Below are 21,844 nucleotides of genomic sequence, written 5' to 3' on the forward strand. Positions count from 1 at the left end.
GTGAAAATTCACCAGTGCTGGTGTTGACCAGGGGTAATGTAGGCAGAAGCTGCCAGATGGTCAAGGTAAGTAAGGAGAACAGTGTTTGGTATGGTGGCTGTGCAGAGTTATGGACATACTGAACAAAGCAGGCTGGGAAGAGGTGATTTATCTACCGAGCAGAACCAAGCTTGCCAGGAGAGATCATGCACAACACATGATCAGCGTAGCCACCTGTGACGGAATGCAGAGCTCCTGGCGTGGTGGTCTCCCCCTAAACCAAAAGCAGTCAAGASCATTTCAAGGAGTTATTCTTATCTGGAATAGTGTCTGTCTAACACTTTTCTAGAGTGTGGCCCATTCTATTCTACTATTGTATTTTTTTTCTCAAATACTTTCAATGATCCTGCTTATTTTTTTTTCTTTTTTTTGACTAGCTCCCTGGTTTTAACTATAAATGTGAGTTGCTCTTTAGAGKAAAAAACAAAAAAACCCACCATTTTGTGTCTAGGAGAAGATACAAGATATGGAATGCATAGAGGAAGGGRGAAGATGAGAACCAAGGAAGATAAAAATCATTCAAAATAATAAAGGCCTATCTTTTATTGTATTCTTATTGTAGAAGAACAGCTCAGATGCAAAATTAGTCCTCTATCCCTTTCATCCCTTCCCTTATGTTTTCCAGTAGAAGGATTAATTCAAGATTCATAGCAATAAGTTACAGGTAGGCTGTCACAATTATTAGAGCACTTCCTGGATGGCTTAGTGTTCATGCCTGAAGCACACACCTCTCTTATTATGATTTATTGTGCTGTTATTACAGGGCACATTCTATATATGTTTCTAGAATGATGTTGAAATGCTAAATGCTTCTRTATCAAAAGGATCATCACACAGCACAAGTTGCTGGATGTGTGAAGAAATGAATTAAATTGCAGTGTCTAGTAAGAGTTTAATGAATTTCATAGAGTAGAAGCTGAAAAAGCAATTTCTTTTTGAAGAACCTTAGAGTTATACTTTTACTTCTCTGTTATATAATTAAATTCAATCTTTAGCAAATTTTGCTAACTTTACTAACTCATATTTTTCTTCACTTCTAACTGAAAAATATTTATTACCTTTTAACAGATAGATGCAATAGTATTTTTCCTTAAGCAGAAGAGAATGTGCATCCTTCACAGGTTGTCACAGTGAGAGTTTGGCCAGCATATCTCACTGACTTCCCCTTTGTCTGAGAGAGGAGTATAAGAAAAGACTTATCACTGGTCATACAGGCATTTGAGAAAGGTGATGATTATTCTCAGTTTTTCCATRTTGCCAAATTTTTTGAGTTAATCAAGAAGCATATATATTATTATTTGTTTAAATTTGTCATGGTATACCATTAGAGCTAGTGAGCTCCTTTTATTACTTATCCAAATACAAAGCAGAAAGTATGGAAGATGTGAATTTATTTTTAACAGAATATCAACACTGAAATGCTATGTCAAGTTAATTGTTACTATTATTAATTTTCATTCTGTGTAGTAGGAAAAAGATATCAGCTACTCACGTTCTTTTGGGGATGCTGTGGAAGTTAAATACAGTCTTTTGAACTATAATCTGGTACTTCTTTTTAAGTATCCTCTTTTTTAATAGAAATAATAAGATAATTCTTTAGACCCATTTGTCCTTTAACCAATAAAAGGAAGAATGTACCTTCCTGTAACTGAAGATATGTATGCTATTGTAGGGGGTGGAACRTGAGTTTTAGTAAAGAGGAGTGGAATCAACAATAACATCATGTAGTGAGAATACTGATTTATCTCTTGATGTATTTTGCAAAATGAGTCTGGCGTGGAATTTTTTTAATTACCATTTTCTAATCCACTGGGTTGAGAGTTATATCAGTTGACAGACTGTTTTGTTCGGCCATTTTATTCTTTTCAAACTTAATTGTTCTTCAGTTCCTGCCTCAAGACATATTAACGTTTTGTATTGGTCTCCTGAACCTGAATGAACTGTGCATTTTTATTGTATTGTCTGTCTAAGCTCCAAACAAATGAATTGGTCTTTTCTGAGTTCCCAAGGAAGTGTCTGGTTAGAATTAACTGAGTCCTTCATAGTACTATTAATCTCTATTCTATGTGTTGTTTTATCTTTCACATTGTGTTATGAACCTTTCCTAAGGTGATCTCAGAAGATCTCTAGTGATACAATGCTGTAAGACAATTACAAACTTTTAGTTTTCTAGTTCCCATGTGTAATTCAAAAATGAAAACTACTTTTAGGAGAGTTTTTTTACTCCAAAAAGGAAGTGGCTCCAGAGATCTATGAGGAGATGTACGAGGAATTTGGTGTTAAAAGAAAATAAAAAGAACCCTGAGAACATGCTCAGATACTACAGCAGTGTGAAGAAGCATCCATCATGAAAAGAGATTTGAAATATTTCTGTTCACAGGAGCCGAGTTGGTTGTGTTTGTGCAGAAATTCCTGATTACTGTAATTTGATCTCTTGTGGAGCTCAAATTTTGGATGAGACTACAAGGAAAATATATGTATGTGTGCATGTGTAATAGATATTTGCTGGAATATGAGAATGCCCAAGACCTGCATATTAGAGTCCCACATAGAGTACTCACCTGAACCTGGAGTACTGTGGAAGTCCATAAAACTGAAGAGATTTCTTTGCCTATGCAAATAAATCATCAAAATTTTTCTTGAAGATTCACTGATGATAAGCCCCAAAAGATCACGTAGGCATCCCCTCTGTAAACTACAGACTTTTTTGCTTCTCTGAGCAATCTGTTTGGGTTAGGGTGATACTTTTCATCCTTTAAAAACTAGGAGAATAGTGGCTCTGTGAAGGGAGGAAAAAAAAAAGTCATGGACTATTTCATGTTCTGCTCTTGTTCAGCAGCCAGCAGTGAGGTCCTGCTTGTATTACTTGAATGCTGCTACCATCAGAATTTTTGTGTGTGACTTCTTGAACTTTTAAAACCTTTTGTTCGACTATTGAAGCTTCTGRGTAGTTGCAATGTCTGCAAATGCTGACGCTAGTCAGGAGTTGACTCTCAAGTGTTTCTGGCAAAAGGCATCAGCACGCATCTGTTCAGTGGATCTGTATATATGCTTAAAATAAATAAAGAGACAGCTGCTTTGCAGACTGGGTGTGATGTCTTCTGAACCACAGACTGAGAGATACTGAGCTAGGAGGGAAAAAAAACTAGTACTATTTTAAAAATATTCATTACTCTTAGAAGTAATCTTACAAATATTTTCCCAAACATTCATTGCCTTTGGTGTTTAAAAACTGTCTTATTTTTAGCCTGTTTGTGTGGCCTCACTTTACAGTGATTGTAATATAGCTTTATCTGCTAGAATTAATAATTCTGTAGTCTCTTTTCCATGTAAATATTGTATGTATTTAAACTGTGATTGAGTGGTCCTTATATTTTCTCTTACACAAAGTGTTTAAAATTCTATGGAGTTTTCTATTTAGCTGGTACTGAACATGCAGGAAAAATGTAAAGTTGTACAAGAAAAAAATGTATTGCTTTGGCCTTGGAGGAACAAGGGGAAGTATCTTCAAGCTTAGAAATTAATAATGTATTTTTCAGCTGGAAAAGTTCTGAAACTATTCAGGTTGTGCTAAAACTGGAGGAAGGCTTTAAAGGTACCGTTCTTGATTACAGAAGGTGTTTGAATTAAAAGAAAAAAGTATAAGAAGATTTAAGTTTCTTCAAAGCGTGCTTAAGAATTATTTCACGTTATCCTCTTCTCTAATTGATTAACTGGATAATAGGTTTAAATGTACCAAATAACAAAACCCATGGATTTTATAGCAGCTGATCTAAATTGATCTAATTAAGTCTGTTTCTTCCTCTTGTGTCACCTGGGTGAATCCTAATGATGTATAGCAGRTTGAATTAAATTGGGTTGTACCAGTTTCTTGGGGATGGTGTTGAGAAAATAAGGAATTTCCTCAATTAAATTTTGTGGAGGGAGGTGGGAGAAGGACTAAGTGGAAGTGGCAGTTCAGTGCGTTACTATTCCACCTACAACTGGGCCACCCAGCCCATTTAGGAAATTTCATTTCATTGGCTTTTTTGGTAGTCTGACTGTCCATTGTATCCACTTCATCATGTATGTGTAGGCGCGTAGCTGATGCATGATTTGAACCCATGAATTCAGCTTTTTTCATCACTGTATAACAATGATTTAGTCTTTTGGATTTCTGGGCCCCTGAATTTTCTACTGGGGAGCTGGAATCTATTAGAAGTAACACATGCACAGTCTGTTTGGAGTATTGATTTTGCTTAATCYGCTTTTGTGGACTGCCAAACCAAAAGTTAAAAGTAACTATTCCAGAAGAATGTTATTTCAATCCTAAAGGCATATTAGCCAGATCTCTGTGATCCACATAAAGTATTTGATTTCTACATTTGAAAAGCTTGTTTTTCAACCATCCTTGACCCCAGGTAGCTCAAAGAAATGCCAGTGATCAATTTCAGAATATCTGCCAATAGTTTCTCATATTTTTCCTTTGCAATGAAAAACACAAGAACAAAATATGTAGTTGCTTTGTAAAGTCTATGTGCACATTCTTCTCTGAAAAGTTTAAAAATATGTCTTCATTCTCTGAAAACAAAATTCATGGTTTTGTGGATTGGCTGTGAACATCTGAGCTGAAGCTGGGCCCAGATAATTCAGACCATTCTTGTACATGTTTTGCAAAATGTTACAGATGACGTCAGTGGAGGGAGATATGAAAAATTACTTGCTTTTCAGAAATACTAAACAAAATCTCTCAAAGGTGTTGGAAAGCAGGTTTAGAATTAGGTTTGAGTTATGACAGTATCATGTCAGATATTCTTGCTGTTTCTGTATCAAATATTTTGGTGTTAATAAAGAAAACTTTCATTTATATTAAAGAAATTAATAGAGTAAGTCTGCTTGAACTTTCACATACAGTTGTTGTTGTTACTTGGTCTGTATTTATTCTCTTTAGCTGTGGCCTTCACTTACAGTATGATTTTATATGACACAGTAAACCAGTGTACCAACTTGCTGTTGCCCAAAGGAAGAGTTTCTGCTCTCACCTTCTCCTTTTTCTGGATGGACTTACTTACTACTTCTTATATTATGCTGGCAGCAGAGCTCATYCAACTTTTTTTGATCTGGGAGGAATCCTTAAAGTGAGCTGAACCATCCATTTGAGGGAGGTGTTTTTCTGCCATTTTTAGTGTGCTGAATTGGCTTACAAGAGTGTCTGGCAGACTAGCAGCCCCTGGAGCTGATACTGGGCAAGGGGGGCAGAGGGGACCGAGAAGCAGGCAGAGTGACTTTTGTCCTTGTGGCAGTGAGCTATTAAGTTATCTTACTTTTTTTTTTTTTTTTTTTTTTTTTTAAAAAAAAACTCTTCCCTAAGTCACAAGATATCCAGAGTGTGTCTTGATATTTTCCTAGCTGATCATGAGATGGAGCATATCTTAGTAAGGGGGTTGAGTTGTGCTGGGGGGGGAGTGGAAAGAGTTTTATCTGTTCTTTTTATGGCAATATCTGTAGTTTGTGGGGAAGTGTAACAACATACTGATCTTGTATTTGAGACTTTCAGACTTGCATGTGCAAGCTTCACATGCTCTCTCCTCAGGGGTCGTTGGTTTTAGTAGTGTATATAGGTACAAGGTCTTTCAGTATGTGTTTAAAATAGTCTGGATTTATGTTTTATTATTTATTACCGAACTAAACGCCGTATTTCCAGTCTCCCTGGGTCCAACCAGTAGTGGAAAGATCAGTCTTTTCAGGAGAGGGAAGAATGTACCCTGGTTTTAGACAAAACATAGTGATTAAAGCTGTTTGTCAGCTCAACAAGTGCAAGTTTTTTTCGGAAAAGCTAAGCTAAACAGAGAATTTTGTCAGAACGTGAAAGAACAGAACTCATTTGCATTCCTGCTGCTGCTACTGCCAGGTTGCCATTTCACGTCATCATCTAATGGGGAGCTAATTGCTAGCTTCCAGCTGAGCGTGTAAGTGATATTTTACTTTAACACCTGCTGTCTCATTAGATGATAGTGTCTGCTGGATTACAGGGCAGAGTTCTACTGCGGTGCTTTACTTCCGCAGTGGTGGTAATGGCTGGTCACCAGGCTGGCACGGAGGAGAGACTTCCTGCGTGAAAGGCTTGCAACTGCCTGATGTTTGCGCTTGGTTTAAAATCCAGCAGGATATGAACACCTRGATAGTCCTGGGATAATTTAGAGAGCCCTGAAGATAATTTTAATCGCRCTTTGTTTTTAGAGAGCAGGAGAACAAGATCACGACACTTGCATAAGGWCTGAAGGGGAAAACTCAGTTTGGCTAGTGTTTGAACTCTTGTTTTTTTAAAGGAAGCGTATATTTAAATTACTGAACTTTGGAGGTCTGAGRCAAAATACTTGTGTTAGAGTAGGGATAGTTTGTCCACAGTCAGGAAACAAGTAAAAATGGTTTAGGCTTACAGTTTAAAAAACAACAACAAAAAAGTTTTGAGAMGTTCTCTTTTCATTATTTTAAGGCCTTTCTTGCTTCTGAGGTAGTGCTATATGATTTTCTAGCATGGTATTCAAAAATAAAACCTAGCTTAATATTAAGTTGAAAAAAAAATACAGATAAATAAAGGAGTAAAAACCTAACCTAGCTTGTGACTGTATTAGAGCAGCAATCTKCAATTTCTGTCTTTTCCAGTCCCAGGAAGCATTAACAACTAGATAAGAATGATTATAGGTGTGTCTGCATTAGTGTTTTAGTTCAGTTGAGGAGCTTGGTCTTGAGGTGAACCTCTGCACCTGCTTGTCTGCACTTACTGTGCTTTGGTTCCTAGCACACAAACTGGATTCCTTCTGGATGAAACTACACTGGAAGATGCTCTTTAGAAACACATCTAACACTTTCCAACTGTGAATTYGTACTCCGTCTGTGGGACCAGACTAGACCTGCTTGGTTCTGACTGGAATTAGTAAAAACCTTCAAAATGCATATAGTATGAGTACTTTACCATCAGCACTACTGTCTCACTTTGCAAGTTTGCTCTTACTGTACTGGGCTACTTGCTAACATAGACATCCATTGAAGGTTAAAACTTTTTGTGGTTATATATGTCAAGAGAGATGATAACTTGAAAAAAAACCTGTACATAATATGCCCTACTTTTYTGAAATTTATCCTTTCATTGAAGTTGTGGATATTATTAAAAATAGATTAATTTGTTTWAAAAAAATCTAAAATTGACTGTACAGTGCCTCTGTGAGACTTTGATCTTTAAAGCATAATTATTTGCCCTAAAATACATGCAATTTAAATCAAAATATTTTAGGAAGGACTGTAAAGCAACAAAATGGAAGAGGAGTGTCACCTGTAGTTGAAAGTGAAATAAGTTTTTCCTTCCTGAGGTAAAAAAGATCCTACTCCCATTGCCTTCTCCCACCAACCYCCTAAGAAAAAAGAAGAAAAAAAAAAGGTTCAATTCTTTAACTCAAAGGAGTATATGTTAAAGGAAAGCAAATGAAGCAGAGACAAAATATTCAAGTAATTGAAGGAGGGAAAAGGAAAAAGTGTTGATGATGACTTCAGTATCTTTTTGTTTAATAGAGACACAGATTGATTCTGTTTCCTGAACTTTGATTCACCTCCCCCCGACGAGTGTGTCTAACCACCAGATTATCCTAGGATATAGGTGTGTTAGACATGYCAATTGGCACCGTTCCTCTAAATTAAGACTGCACGAGGGCAGCACTTCTACCCTGGTGTCTCATTTCTTAAAAGCTCCCTAGCCTCTGCAGGTGCGCTCTTCGTGTCGGGCAAGTCGTAGTTAAGAGCTCTCATCTTTGAGCTGTAAAGGCGGATCGGAAGAGGCAGCATTGCTGCGATTGTTCTCTCAGTTACTCAGAACTTAAAAACACTTGAACCACATTTTGTTGCTGAATTTGCAACCTGACTAAAAGCTTACCTAGAGTCTTCTTACAGCTTTCTTGCCAAAGTAAATAGGCTGTTCTTAATATGTGGCCTTAGTTGTTTGCCCTCAGCATAAGCTTTCTTAGTGAATTTACTGTTATATTTAAGAGCAACTCTTAACAGTCATAATTTTGTATACGTTATTTTCAGCTTGCTTTAACATCAGATTTGTTGGGAATCACATGTGCCTTTGATCACTGTGCTTCAGTAGAATTCCCAGCCTTAAGGATAATACTTGTGCATGTGAAGACGGTGCTTTCGTACTATGGCCTGCAGCCATGCGACTTGCCTTTGAAAGCCTTAAAGATACCATGATTTCTTTTGAAAGATGAGTTTGACCAAGTCATATCTCTTGTATAGGCTTTGTAACACTTGAACAGAAAATAAATTACGATGTTTGTGATAATGCAGGATTGTAATTTTTAGTCATTGTTGACGTTAATAGAACATTTTGAACAAAGATGTTCTTTCTTTCAGCATTCCTGTGAAATTAATATATAACTTAATACATGGGAAGAAGAAAGTGTCTCAGTGACATATCTGAGATTTTAAAATTAGCCAGTAAAATACAATTGGACTTTGATCTCAGWCCTCTATGTTTGAGCTTCTAACCATTTTCTGAACATGAAGTGAGCATRAAGTTCTTTAGCTGGACCCTTGTAACCTGTGCGCTGTAAAAGTGCAGAGCCTTTGGGACTGCATCAGTCACCTGCTGCAACTCCCTGAAATACCGAGAGAGTGGGAAGAAAAATTGCATGTCAGGAATATATTTGTCTTAAGACTGCCAAAATCTGAGCAAAGCTTCATTGCGGTCTGGAGTCCGTAATTTGCGTGGCACTGTTCCAGAGTTTAGGGAAGCCCTGGATGTTCTGAAACCTTGCAGAAAACTCGTATCCTACCCAAAATCAAAGAGCTGTGTTGTGTGCAAGGGAGGGGAAGGAGTGGACTGGAGAAAGAKTTCAGCTGTGGTCAGGATGTGGCTGATGTGGAAATTGTTATGGTTTGCAGTTTTCTCTGCTGCCAAGATCCTGTTGGTACTAATAGCAGATTTTGTTTCATTTGTGGCAGACGCCTAGTCTTTACAGCACTTTGACTTAGGAGAAATACATTAAATAACTCTCATGCTATTTTGTATTAGGAGAAAAGCTTTCAGTCTCGTARCTCAGAATTATTTTACGCATGACATTAGTGAACTTGTAGTAGATTTTTATGTCTTTTTTTTTTTTAWGGACAAGATAAGAGTAGATTTGAACAAGAATATTGCCTTGTTTGTTACCTATTCTGGGATGGAGGCATTCTTCCGAGGTCACTGTGATCTGTAGAGGACTGTGGGTRTTTTAGTCCTTCACCTATGTATCAGACCCCTCCTGCCCCCCATTTTTTTTTCTGGGAAGTGCAGGCTAATGTGGAGAGGCGGAAAGGGAAGTTGAAACTGGTATTATAAGAATTTTTAGGAGCTAATTCTGTATCTCAAAGAGTAAAGGTTCCCTGACAGAGAGGGATGGTAATAAAGTTACTGGATTGTGCCTGCTAATCTGCAGATGCTGATAGTCATTAATTTGTAATATTTTCTTCCTTGATAAAGCGGCTAAATAAAGTTGGTGCTTTTTGGAAACCTCTGATTCGCTCACTGTTTGTTAATCTGTTTTTTATTTTTATTATAAAATAGAAGTGCAATAGTCCTTTTTCCCATGTGGTCTCTGTGCAGTGGGGTGAGGTCAAGCATATGAGGTTTCACATTGATCCTCTAGCGGCCTTTGATGTTGCTGCCCACAATGTTTAGTTCATTTGATCTGACTTTGGGTCCTGACACAGAATATAATCTTACTTTTCTGAAATATCAGTTCCATTTTCACTCTGCTGTATACCAAGAAGTGGTGTTTGGCAATGTTTTGTTGTTGATGGACTTAATTTTTTTTTTTTATGCAAATGTGTTTCTGTTCTGTTATTTATGTAGGTACGTGAGGTTGTCAAGAAAGATCTTGATATGCGCTTGGTAGGTAATATCTGCAAAAACTCAGTGCGGTTTGGCTTGCTTACCTATTTACTTTTTTGCTTCATTGCATTACAGAGAGGAAGAGATAACTGAGGGTTATGTATCTAAACTTCAAAACTTGGCAGGACAAATGGGTTTAGGGAAGTAGCTAGAGTTGTATTTTGTGGTATGTGATCAGTCAACCCSTGACAGTCCATGGAGTGTTCCTGAAGCATTCCCAAATGCAACTAAGGAGAAAAAAGTTATTAGTAGGCTTAGGGTTACTATTCAAAACTCAGCTTACTGTGTTGAAATTGTAGGGCTGTCTGAACTGAAATGACGGAGGTTGATTCATCCAAAATAATAAAACATATGATGTTGTCACTGGTTAGTGTAGATTTTCTTCAAGAATTTTTTCTGAAAAACTGGTGACTTGAGTTACTCGTGAATTACCAAAAATTCAGAAGTACTATTTCCATTTGTGGCTGGCAATATGCCTCTGACCTTCTTGAGAGGGGATGAACTTTGTTGTGCTTATTTATGTTTATTCCAAAATTCATAAACATAAAAAGTTCCGAATTTTTTCAAAGATTCCAAAATTCATAAATTATTGGGAGTCAATCTACATTGGCCTTTTTCTAGACCTCCTCAGCACAGGCTGATGTAGAATGCAGTATGTGTTCACTTTAACTGGTATTAACCCCTGCTAATTACACTGAAGTGCTGGTTACACCAAAACATGCTTTTAAGCAGACATTTGCAATGGCCTACAAAGGATGAAAGTTCTGGGGTCTCAATTCCCATAATCGTAGCTTCTACAATTCAGGTTATGGGAGATAATGATCAGATATTTACCTTCCAAACTAACATTCTTGTTAAGTGATAGCTTTTCATTTAAGTATTTGGGAATCATGGGATGGATTTTCTTACCTTTTTTTTTTTTTCTTTTCCTTGAGTGCTCTGATTTTTCACTTTCTGTGCAGAGCTAAGGTCTCTTGTGTTTGGCAGACTTGAGTGCTGATTGATAACTTCTGTTTTATCTTTTGTACAGAGTTGAAAGAGAAATTGATGGATACATAAAGGAGAATAAATAAATTCTTTTATTAGGTCACCTGAAGATGAGCAATAGCTTGGCACTAGGATGCATTGGGTGGGGAAATCAGACATTCCAACTTAACAATAGGAGAGTATTAAATTTAGAAGATGAATGGGTGGGGAAGGCTAGAAAATGACTTAACTGGAAGAGAATTTAAACCTCATTAGCCTAGAGCAACACCCTCATTCTTTAAGGAATATTTGTGCTTTCCTAGGTTTACATGTGGAAAACATGTCACAGGAGGGTGTAAATGAATACACTGTTAAGATGCTAGTTGAAGTGGCTTCAGAAGTTGCTTGCCCTTAGCTGTTCATTGAGTATGATTTAAGCTAGTGTGTTTGAGCACTGAATTATGCCACCATTGGTCACACGGTGCGGTGTCTCAGCTATGAGGATAGTTACATTTCAGAGTTCACATCATTAACTTGCATTCCTGCAGCTAGATCTGCAAGGGAATGTTCTTACATGCTCCTGTGTTCCTATGTGCTTTTGTCATGAGATGGCTTMAGATGCCATTGATTTCTTGCTTTGATACATTCATCTGTTTGTTGAGTTCTATCTTGTACGTCCTTATTTCCTCCTTACAGCTTGCTCTGTGCRCTTTCTGCTTGTTTCACTGAGATAGACTTTCACAATCTGAAAGACTTTTTTTGAACAATAGGTTTCTTAGCCACATTGGTTTACTTTTGCTATTCTGGTTCTATTTTCTATTCAGTAATGCTTCTGAAGCAGTGTCCAGACCATAACCAAGGAGTTCTTTCTTTAACTTCACTTTTTTTTTTTTTTTTTTGAAAATTGAAATCATGGTTTTGGTTTTGCTGCTTTTCCACTTTCTGCTTGTTGCTTTTATTGGCTTAGATATTATGTGAAAATGCTTCTGCAGAATCCACTTTGTGTACTTCTTTGTGGGTCATCAGCCATTTCAACTAGGGTTTTTCTTTTTTAATTAACAAGATCTAGGACTGAAACCTACGTATTTTGTTAGCAGGAACTAAAATAGGAAAAATGTTCTTGACAGAACTGTAGCTTAAAAAGCTGACAGAAGAGCAAGAGTTATAGAGGAAATCATCAAATGTTGTTGATAATAATATGGATTAAGTTCAGCTTCCCTGTATCATAGTCAAAAGACCATAAACTCCATGGTTAAAGTTTTATAAGCTTAAAGTTGTACAAAATTAATTCTCTGGCTTGTACAACAGTTGTTGACTAATACTGACTGAAGAGAACTGAAACTGAAGTCTGATAAAATTTTAAAACTAGCTGGGTTTTTATTAAGAAATAAACTGGAATTGTTACAAGTAARAACTTTACTATTTTGGCCTGGCTTTCACAATATTAAGGCTTCTTTGTTTTGTTTTGTTTTGCGTGTTTTAAACTGTTACTGTAGTAGGATAATACTACATTAGCCACAGCTTGACAAATCTAGCGTAGGCAACGTTCCCACCGAGACAGGCACAGCCTTGTGTAAGTTGCCATAAAGATTTTGGTAGGTGCTCATATTGCCTGTTGATGAATGTAGTCCAAAAAAAWAATAAGACCTTGTGAGATGAGTTCACAGTGAAGCTTCTTCCTGAAAGCGATTAATTCATGTAACCCCTTTGCTGGTCCATAAGAAGAATTTTTACCAAATTTTTATGGTAAATGGTTTTAGTTAGGCTTAATAGAAGTAATATGTTGCTTTTTATGGTGGATTTGAAACTCTTAATGATACAACTGCATTTACATTTTTATAGTGTCTCCAAACCAAACTTAATGTAAGGCTGGTTTTTCTTTTAAATAGCTAAGGAAATGCTTGCAGACTGCAGCTTGCAAAGAGCTAAATTTATTGTCATTGATGACTACCGAAAACTTATGTTGCCTTCAATTTAATATGTTAGGTTTATAGACCTGCTTTCCCCCCCTTCATACATGTCCTGGTCCTTTTTCATGGAAGTACACTGTGTCAAGTATGAACAGTGTCATGATTACCTCGGAATTTAATATAAGTATCAGTATGCAAGGTAATGCAGACTTTGTGCTCCTACCTTCCTCTGGCAAGTCCTCTTCTCACAGGGCAGTTTGTAATGTTTTCTGAAAGGCAGCCGTGTTAACTGAACAAACGTACATCTTTAGGGATAGCGCCACCTCGCCTGGCTGCAAACGCTCTGCTGTGGCCTACATTTTGAGGCTGTGATTTGTATGGGTTCCTTGTTTCCTGGGCTCTGCCAGTCACGCTGCTCTTGGCAGCTTGCTTGGTCGCCCTTCTCCCAAGGCTCTGCTTCTGCGAGCTGCTGCCTTGTACACGGTTGCTGCCTCTCTCCTGCCGGTTTGCAACTAATGATCCTCCTTCGCTCTCTCCGAACCTTGTTGCGGACCTGTTTCTTCCATAGTACCTGCAAAATGAATGCGTTTGCTCTAATTACCCAAACCCTCCTTTCTTTTTTTTTTTTTTTTTTTTTTTTTTTTTTTTTTTTTTTTTTTTTTTTTTTTTTTTNCTGGAGCTTTGTTATAACTTTAAATTGCAGATTTTCTTGTGCATGCGGTACTTTTTTTTCTTAGCTGAGGCTTTTGGCTCTCAGTAAACAATAATTTAAAAGCATTGAATCTTTTAGAAGTCTGTTCAATTAAAGTAAGAATTTTATATACTGCTTGCAATATGTGATTTTCTTTTTAATTTCATCCTTCTGTAATGGGTTGCTTTTTTAGTTCTGTGAAAAAAAGGAAATTGATTAAATGTGAAACATTAAAAAAGTATTAAATACATTTGAGAACGTCTCACTTTCAGGACAGTGATAAATTCAAAACAAACTGACTTCCTATGAAGAAAATTTCTTACCCTGATTGGACTTAACAAATCTGGTTCTTTTTAAGAATTTGTTTTCATGTGGTATCCATCTAAATATTTGCAGAGTGGATATGAGTTTTTTTTCAAAGTACTAGTTGCTATTCAGACCATCTCTAGACACAGATTGGTATTTTTCCAAGTGGACAGGAAGGAAAGAGTGAGAAAGGAGCAAAGCAAGGAACCTAKCTGGGAGGAACTGACTAGAGAAGAAATTAAGATAAGATGGTTTGGGCAGATTGTTAAAGGGCTTTTCTTCACTATTCTTGCCCTGTCACATGCCCTGTTCTGCTCCCTATAATATGTTATTTCAGAATGTATTTCCAGGGCCACTTGCCTTTTTCCTTCTAATTTTGGAACGTTTTTATAAATGTTCCTTATACTGAGGAAAGTGGGAAGAGGGTATGGATGTACAAGGGTARCCTGTTTGAGAAATGGTTCAGAGCTGTAATACTTTCCGTACTGAGATCCAGAATATTTTTTGTGATTGTGAATTGCCACATTTAATGTGAAAAAAAAATAGATTCTTTTCTGCTTTAAACGTGAGGATTGGGATGTCTTTTAAAAATATATGTTTATGAGTGAATACTAAATACAAAATGAATACAAAATAAATAGTAGGTGAATACTAAATACAAAATGAATACAAATACAAAAGAGTGATTTGTATGGAAATACTAGAGAAAACAGTTTCTAACTCTACAATATTCAAAACATGTTGATGCATGTAATATAGAGGAAAATGAGCTTTCCAATAGGTTACTTAAACTATTGTGTTCAGATTATCTGGAAGTCAGCATATATAGCTTTTAAGAAAAAAAGTCTTTCCCCAGTAATTCTCAGATGCATGAACTATTACTTTTTGGTGCAGTTGCATACATCTGTGAAATGTATTGGCAATTAATRTATCAGCATTGACAATTTCAAGGACTGTTTACAAGATACCTCTGTGCTATGTCCTGTATTCTAGCCCATTTTCTTCTGGTCTGGATTGATAGAAGCCTTGTTATGACACAGTCTAGCCATACCAAACTACATTTTTTTTCCATCCCTACTTTGGACAATTTCAATAAGATAGTTTTACAGCAGATTGAAAGACTATACAAAAAATACTGATTGAATGGGCTTAATATTCACTTAAATAATTGTATTGCATTGATCTCAAGAAGAATCACTGTACTAGATCTGCAGTTCCTTCAAAATATCTTGTCTACAAGGGCGTGCTGAATGCTGCGTAAACTTTGATTTGTAGACATTTCAGTTAAATAATGAACTAGCTGTCAGTAAAGTTCATTTTTTGACCCAAGTTACATCTGTAGATCTATTTTTCCTCTCTTTAGCCTGTCTTCTGCGTTCATAGGATCTTTCCCAAAGCATTCTTATTTGTTAATCTTGATTCAGGCTGCAGAATTTTCAGCAACTCTTAAATTCTTAGAGTAGGATTTTTAAGTAGAAAAGAACCTATATAATTATACTTCTACTGTGATAATTTGCATATTTTTTTTACTAGTTTATTCTATACACATTCTTACTAGTTTATTTTCCCTGGATGTAGACAACCTGATGAGGTACCGTCTGTTTAATGCGGTTATCCCTGTAATAAGAATGAGTTTTTTGCACTGCCAGCTACCTGTGTTTAGCCATAATTRGTGCTGAATACTACTACTGATAATTAAAGAAAAGTTTTTTTCCTGTGGCTTACAGTTGTCATCTTTTCTATATTTAAAGGAAAATGATAAGACAAAAACAAGGCTTGTTTTTATAAAGTGTATGTATATAAAATATAGCCACCTCTGCATAACACATCTATAACAGCTCAGAAATGTGAAGACATTTACTTGTAGCAAAACCATATGCAGCAGTTTATCAAATGGAAAAAAAACACCAGGTCTGTATTTCTGTGTTAGACGTGTTTTTTGGAAGGCTGTAATTTGCAGAAGTGATTTTATTCCTTGCCAGTTATGGAAGTGTAAAATCTGACATTTGAAAGAATGGCTATTAGAATTACCAACTTCAGATGAAGGCTTTTTTCATTACTGTCCCTCTCCTGTTCAGTAGAAGAAGAACTCTATAAAGGGCGRCTGATCTCTCCCCACTGACTGCAAAAGAGCATGGGGAGGACTGACTTCCTGGTTATAAGTTTAACCTTCGTGAACACTCTATGCTGGAGTAAGTCTTAATTTTGGAGACCAAAATGAACTATATGAATGTCTTCACTTTCATAGTATTTGGGAAGAGTATATRTCATCAGCAGTCTAATGAAATTGGCTGTATGTGAATTGGATTAAAGTATACAGAAAGGAGAAAGAAAAGTTTCTATTCCCATTGATAGTTATGCATGAATGGTCTGTAACATTTTCCCCTATTTATATTATTTGATATTTTTTTTGGTCAGTAAATTGTAGTTTCATATTTAGAGGACTTGTGTCAAGAAATTGAACTTGGAACTTGCACTTTTCTGCTTCAGTTCATCTTTTAAATGCTGAACTGGAAACAGGGTATTCAAGAGTTAGGTCAGGAATAGACCTTATGTGTCTTCCTCAAGGGCAGCAACATTTTATATATGTGTGTGTACACATTATATATGTGTGTACACACACACACACACACACACACACACACTCACTCTTACATATATATACTTAAATATATATTTATATCAGATGGAAGGGCAGATAGGAGGACGGTAGCAAGTACTGCCTGATAGGTTTCAGCATCCAATTTTATTCTGCTGATAAAAGTCTCTAAGAGTCCTAAGAGAGATAGAGGTATTATTAGCAGTGCTGAAATAAAATGTTACAGCAACTTGTTTTATGCTGCTTCGTGGTTATTAAAAATAATCATCCCCTGAATGACCACTGCACGTCTGTTTAGATGCTTTAGTCAATAGATTCTTAGTTGTTTACAGAGTCTCAAGTATTTTTTCTAAATGKGCTATTTTTGGTCGTGGCTGAATTGACTCGTTGCGCTGTCCTTCAAGAGGATTTTTTCAGCTTATGTTTTCCCTATCATAATTTACTAATAAAGCATGAGGTAGACTTGAGAATATATAAGGATACAAAAGTCCATGTAAGGAGATGAAGGAAAAGCCATAAGAGCTGAGGGACTGGATTCCAAACCGAAGCAGGATAGTTCGGCAGAGCATGATTTCTTAATGGAGAAATTTTGGCAGTGATTTCAGAATATTTTTCTTGTGTGACATGGTTACATCCGGAGTGCTGGCCATGTTTCTCATAATGTAAAGGAGACACTTGTTTTTAGTGGTTGAGTGACATAGCACTTAAGTACCAATTGGAAGAAGCATTTTAAAAGAAAATGACAGGCTTGTGAAAAATGAAGGTTTGGTTATATCCAGAAATAAACTCTGATGTTTGGCAACTGCAGCCGTTCTGGCAGTTGTACTCAAAGGTCAGATCTGCGTGGAAAAAAAAAAAAGATGAAACTGTGGTATGTATTCAACCAGATGTACAGAACCGTAAAGAAAAGAAAGACTGGCCAACAGCCAAGCATGAGTGAATACAAATGTTGTTCTAAAAAGGATTTATTGCGTGTTGCTGACAACACATGACCGAGATAATCGGGTTTCATAGGCTTCACGAAGGTCGTGGAAGGTTTGAAGTGAATGTAAATGAATGTGACACTCGAGGCTTTAGAATATAAACTTTCTGCGACTGATTAAAAGAGGCTAATATACTCTGGTCACGGAGGAAACGGAAACTGCAAGTTTTTCTATCCTAAATATAATTTTGCTATAAATAGTGTGAACTGTATGAATAGAATACACTAGAAACACTTGTGAAATCTTCATTATTTGGCTCAGGATCTATGAAGATAAAGGAGGGGTGGAAGAGGAGAATGACGCCTGATTTGTTAACTGAGTAAATTTAAACATGAAAGCAGAGATCRACACGAAATAAAGTTATAACTATTTTTTCAAAGTCTCTTGAGACTGTTAGTTCATTTAAAAAATACTCAACTTTGCATCATGATGTCTTTGCTTTAGAATTAGTTTTTATCTACATTTACCYTTTTAAATACATTTATCTACATATTAGCATAAAAGGTAACAGTAAAATGTTTTATTCTTTGGTACTAAGGTGTTAAGACCCATTTTCAAAGCCATCACAGAAGCCTTTTTTTTCTCCTCAAGTCTTCCTAAATTCTTGGAGGAGCAAAGAACAGGTGTGTGAGGCATATCCTAGCAAACTTTCCATCGGATAAGAGCRTCCTTCTCTGCTTGTGGTTGTACGACTTTCTGGTGGGACAAGGACTCTTTTGCCTTGCTGTATTTATGACAGAGGGATCTATAGCTACCACTACTCTGGGAAGTTTTGGAGCTTCTTTTTCTCTAAGATGTGGCAAAAGAAAAATGTGGGACTTGTTTTCAAATTACAGGCTCTTAGGCTTTGCTGCCGTATTTTCTTTCCTGCTTGGCAGGCTTATTTGGGCTCATGCCAAGAGAGATATGAGGTGGTACTTAAAAATTTCAAATCACTGAAGCACATCACTTCAGTATGTGAATGAATATTAGAAAGGAATAGGAAACTGTCAGCAGAAGTAAGCCTTCCAAGCCATGTGGATTCCTTTTTTCTCACTAGGATAGGGACTGAAAAAACAAAACAAAACAAAAAAAAGACTAATTCAGCATGTTTAAAATGGCCCCATTACATTAGCCATTCCAAATTTGCCAATCCTGGCAGCATTCCTGCTTAGTTAGTTCAATGAGCTTTGCATGCAATCAAGTACTCCTTTCAGTTAGGAACTTACTAAGCTGCATAACTTGAGGAGCCTTAAGTTTTGAATGTGTCGGCTTTCGTATCTCCTCCCCTTTCCCTTGAAGGCCACAGATTCCATAAAATCCAAGACTATTTGCGCATCTTATTTAGGTGGAAAGTAAGGCCCCYGATCCTTAAGGAGAGAGCTGGAATGTGATAGTACTGGAAGTCAGCGTCTCACAAGCTTACAGTATACTAAACCAGCTGTGAACAAATATGTCCCTGAGTTTATTTAAGAACTTCAGAACTATATGCCCAGGAACTGACACCTGTGAAATGAGTGTGCATGTTCAAATGCAAGAGACTGCATTTCTGCTCACATGCCTGAGCGTATATATATGCCCATTAGAGGTACTTCTCTTACAGAGAAAAAGCATCCAGTCATGTGATCCACTGAAATAACAGTAATAATGTATATGTATGCTATTAGTATAGTCTCAGTTTTGAGTCAATTCTGTACTTTTATTTTGATCATGTGATCGAACCCCCCTTTGGTTCTTAAGTTGGGGAAAGTAATGCAGGGAGGTGGACTCCCCAGAAGTACTGATCTGTTCTTGAGCCTTCTCCCTACCCATGTCTGAGGGGTTCTTGGCAAGGAAACTGTTACAGGTTTGGAAAAAGGCTGGAAGAATTGTGTCCTGGTAGGCTGGCTCCAGTCTGCAGGCTCACTACTTTCACACTGAGTAGCAGAAATAAACATAATAAATTAAAGCCTATATAGAAAATCTTGATAATTTAACAGATTTGCAAACAACCCCCCCCTTTTTTTTCTTTCTTCTTTTTTCTTACAGGAAATATCGGATAGCTCCCACAATGGACGACGGGAAGCCCGTTTGGGCTCCACACCCAACTGAAGGGTTTCAGATGGGGATGATCGTGGACATTGGCACTGACAACTTAACTATCGAGCCTTTGAATCAGAAAGGCAAGGTAAGTGTCTTGCAAGAATGGAGAAAAACGTTACAAAAGTATATTTTACCTCTAAGTCAGATCTGTACTAGTGTCTACCATGGCTTGCAGGCTGGAAGTATGGGAAGCAAAGTTTAGTTTCTGCTCTGAATTGTATTTGGCTAAGGAGCTTAATTTAGCTTTAGCTTATTTTACAAGTGACATACCCCTCTGCGAAGAAGTGCRTGCTTTCTGTGAGTTATCTGAGCATATCTGCTTGTGATTGAGTCTTTATAGTCATTTGATTCTGTGCTGTATACTTTATAAACTTGAGACTGGTTAAGAATCTGTTACTGAGATTAGTGACTTTCTTTTCCCTTAGATGCATAGATACTATTCTAATGATCAGAAATTACTGATGAATTACAAATAGGAATTTTGTTTGTGCTGATGAAGGTCAGATGACACATCAGTGGAATTAATCTTTTAAATATTTGGTAGTTGTGTTTTCTAATTCCTGATTAATATTCCATGTGATAGATAACTGAGAGGGAAACTAATACTGAATTTGAGCTAAATCTTAGGCTTTGTTTCTGGATTGTTAGCTTTTTAAGATAGGTAGGAATGCTCCTATTTTAACTAAATCAGCTTAAGCATTTTAATTCTGTAAAAGATTTTTTTTAAAGTCTGAAAAGAAAAGCTATTGTAGATAGGCTGTGAGAGAACTGATAACTGAAGAAAAAGGTATATGTGAAGAAACTGAATTTCAGGCGTGTTTATTAACCATGGTTCGATAAAACTAATATGCAGTGTTAATCTCAACGGTTAATGTTAGCGTCAGCCCCACTTAAGCAACTTGAATAGGATGTGTCTCCTTGAAGACACGTGCCTATAGACAGTGAAGGACATTGCCAGAAGACCATCCGTTCTGCCCATCTCAGATGCGGGGGGTGTTTCGTCATGGGATGAACTACCTTCTAAAGTGCCTGTCTTGCTCTCCAGTGACTACAAGAGAGTCCTAGGCTGTAGCTATTAGACATCTGCATTTTAGACTGCGAAAGTTTGAGCTGAATCCTCTGCTCTCAAGTACCTTAAAAAGTAGCACAATCTCAAACAAAGGTTGTGTGGAATTGCTGCATCAAATTAAAGACTAAGTCAATGCAACATTTAAAACAGAGTCCTAATCCATCCTAATTGGCATGTTCAAACTGCCTCATTTATCATAGCATCTTTCATATTCAGTATGTCTTACTTAAATGTCAGTTTGCTTTGCCTGTATCCATCAATTATCCTAATTCAGATGGTAAGTTCCCTGATTTTTACTACCAGGAATAAGATTAAATGCTGTGTTTAAAAAGCTGTTGGTTTTGCTGTTTTTATATATTATTTAAATACATGCTGTTTCTAATAATTTTGTCCTTCACACAACGTCAGTTATGAAATGGGCAGATCTCTTTGGTAATTTCTTTTTCATGTTGATATTAATAGAGAATGCCTTGTCACAGATTAGAAGGTTATGAAGCAGTTCTTCCTTTTGGGGGGAATATTTATAGGTCTTTTTATTATTTTAACCTTGAATAGGAATTTAATTTTCTTTCCCTAGAAATACAAAGTAAGCATAATGTCTGATACATTTTTTTGGGGTGATAAGGTCTGTAGATTTAGCACTATTGTGCATTCTTCAGTTTGAGAAGAACAAAGTTATTCAGACAAAGATTGTAATAAATATCGAAAGGCTATGCTTAAGTATCTTCAACTGACTTAAGTGACCTAAACACTGTATCCTCCTTTGATGCTCTGGAAAGATATATTGGGGAAGTTACTGCTATTTTTGTCTTTTATTTATTTATTTAGTCTATGTACTCCAGTGACTAGTATACTCTAAACGTGGAAGTTACTAGTTTTCATCACCCACACTCAATTCTGTTTATATCCCTAATGGCTCTGAAGTGGTAAAGAGCAGAAGTACAAATATTAAAGAACAAAGAGGCAATAAGGAGACTCTTGAGTCACAGACTATTTGTAATATGTGCCTCCTTGGCTTCTCTTTATAAAACAAAAAATGATCCTTACTCGCAGCTGTCAAAAATACAGCTTAACCACTGAAGAAGTTTCTACTACTTTCATTTGGGCGTACAATTTTCAAAACAGTGGAACAGCTAACATCATCTGATATTATGTACGTACACCCTGATTTTCCCATGAAGGGACAGTATTGTAAAATGACCCATTTTAATTTTAAAACCATGTGGTCTAAGTGCTCCCTTTTGTAAGCAGGGAAACTGGGATTCAGATCTGCGCTACTCATACATGCGATGGTTTGGATGCCGAGAATGTTG

At 36.7% G+C, this 21,844-nt stretch overlaps 1 protein-coding gene across 2 annotated transcripts in view; it reads left to right on the plus strand.

Moving 5' to 3' along the window:
* The first annotated feature begins 19,405 nt into the window (after positions 1-19,405).
* The window catches only part of MYO6 (myosin VI), an 80,846-nt gene continuing 78,407 nt past the window's right edge, over positions 19,406-21,844 (plus strand). For both annotated transcript variants that reach the window (XM_085316063.1, XM_085316064.1), the window contains exon 1: positions 19,406-19,547. In XM_085316063.1, coding sequence (XP_085172189.1) covers positions 19,431-19,547 — 117 coding nt within the window. In that variant the 5' untranslated portion in view covers positions 19,406-19,430. The remainder of the gene's footprint in view (positions 19,548-21,844) is intronic.

This window comes from Rhea americana, unplaced genomic scaffold (assembly GCF_003343005.1).
Source record: "Rhea americana isolate MKP2758 unplaced genomic scaffold, rheAme1 scaffold_45, whole genome shotgun sequence".
Taxonomy (NCBI): Eukaryota; Metazoa; Chordata; class Aves; order Rheiformes; family Rheidae; genus Rhea; species Rhea americana.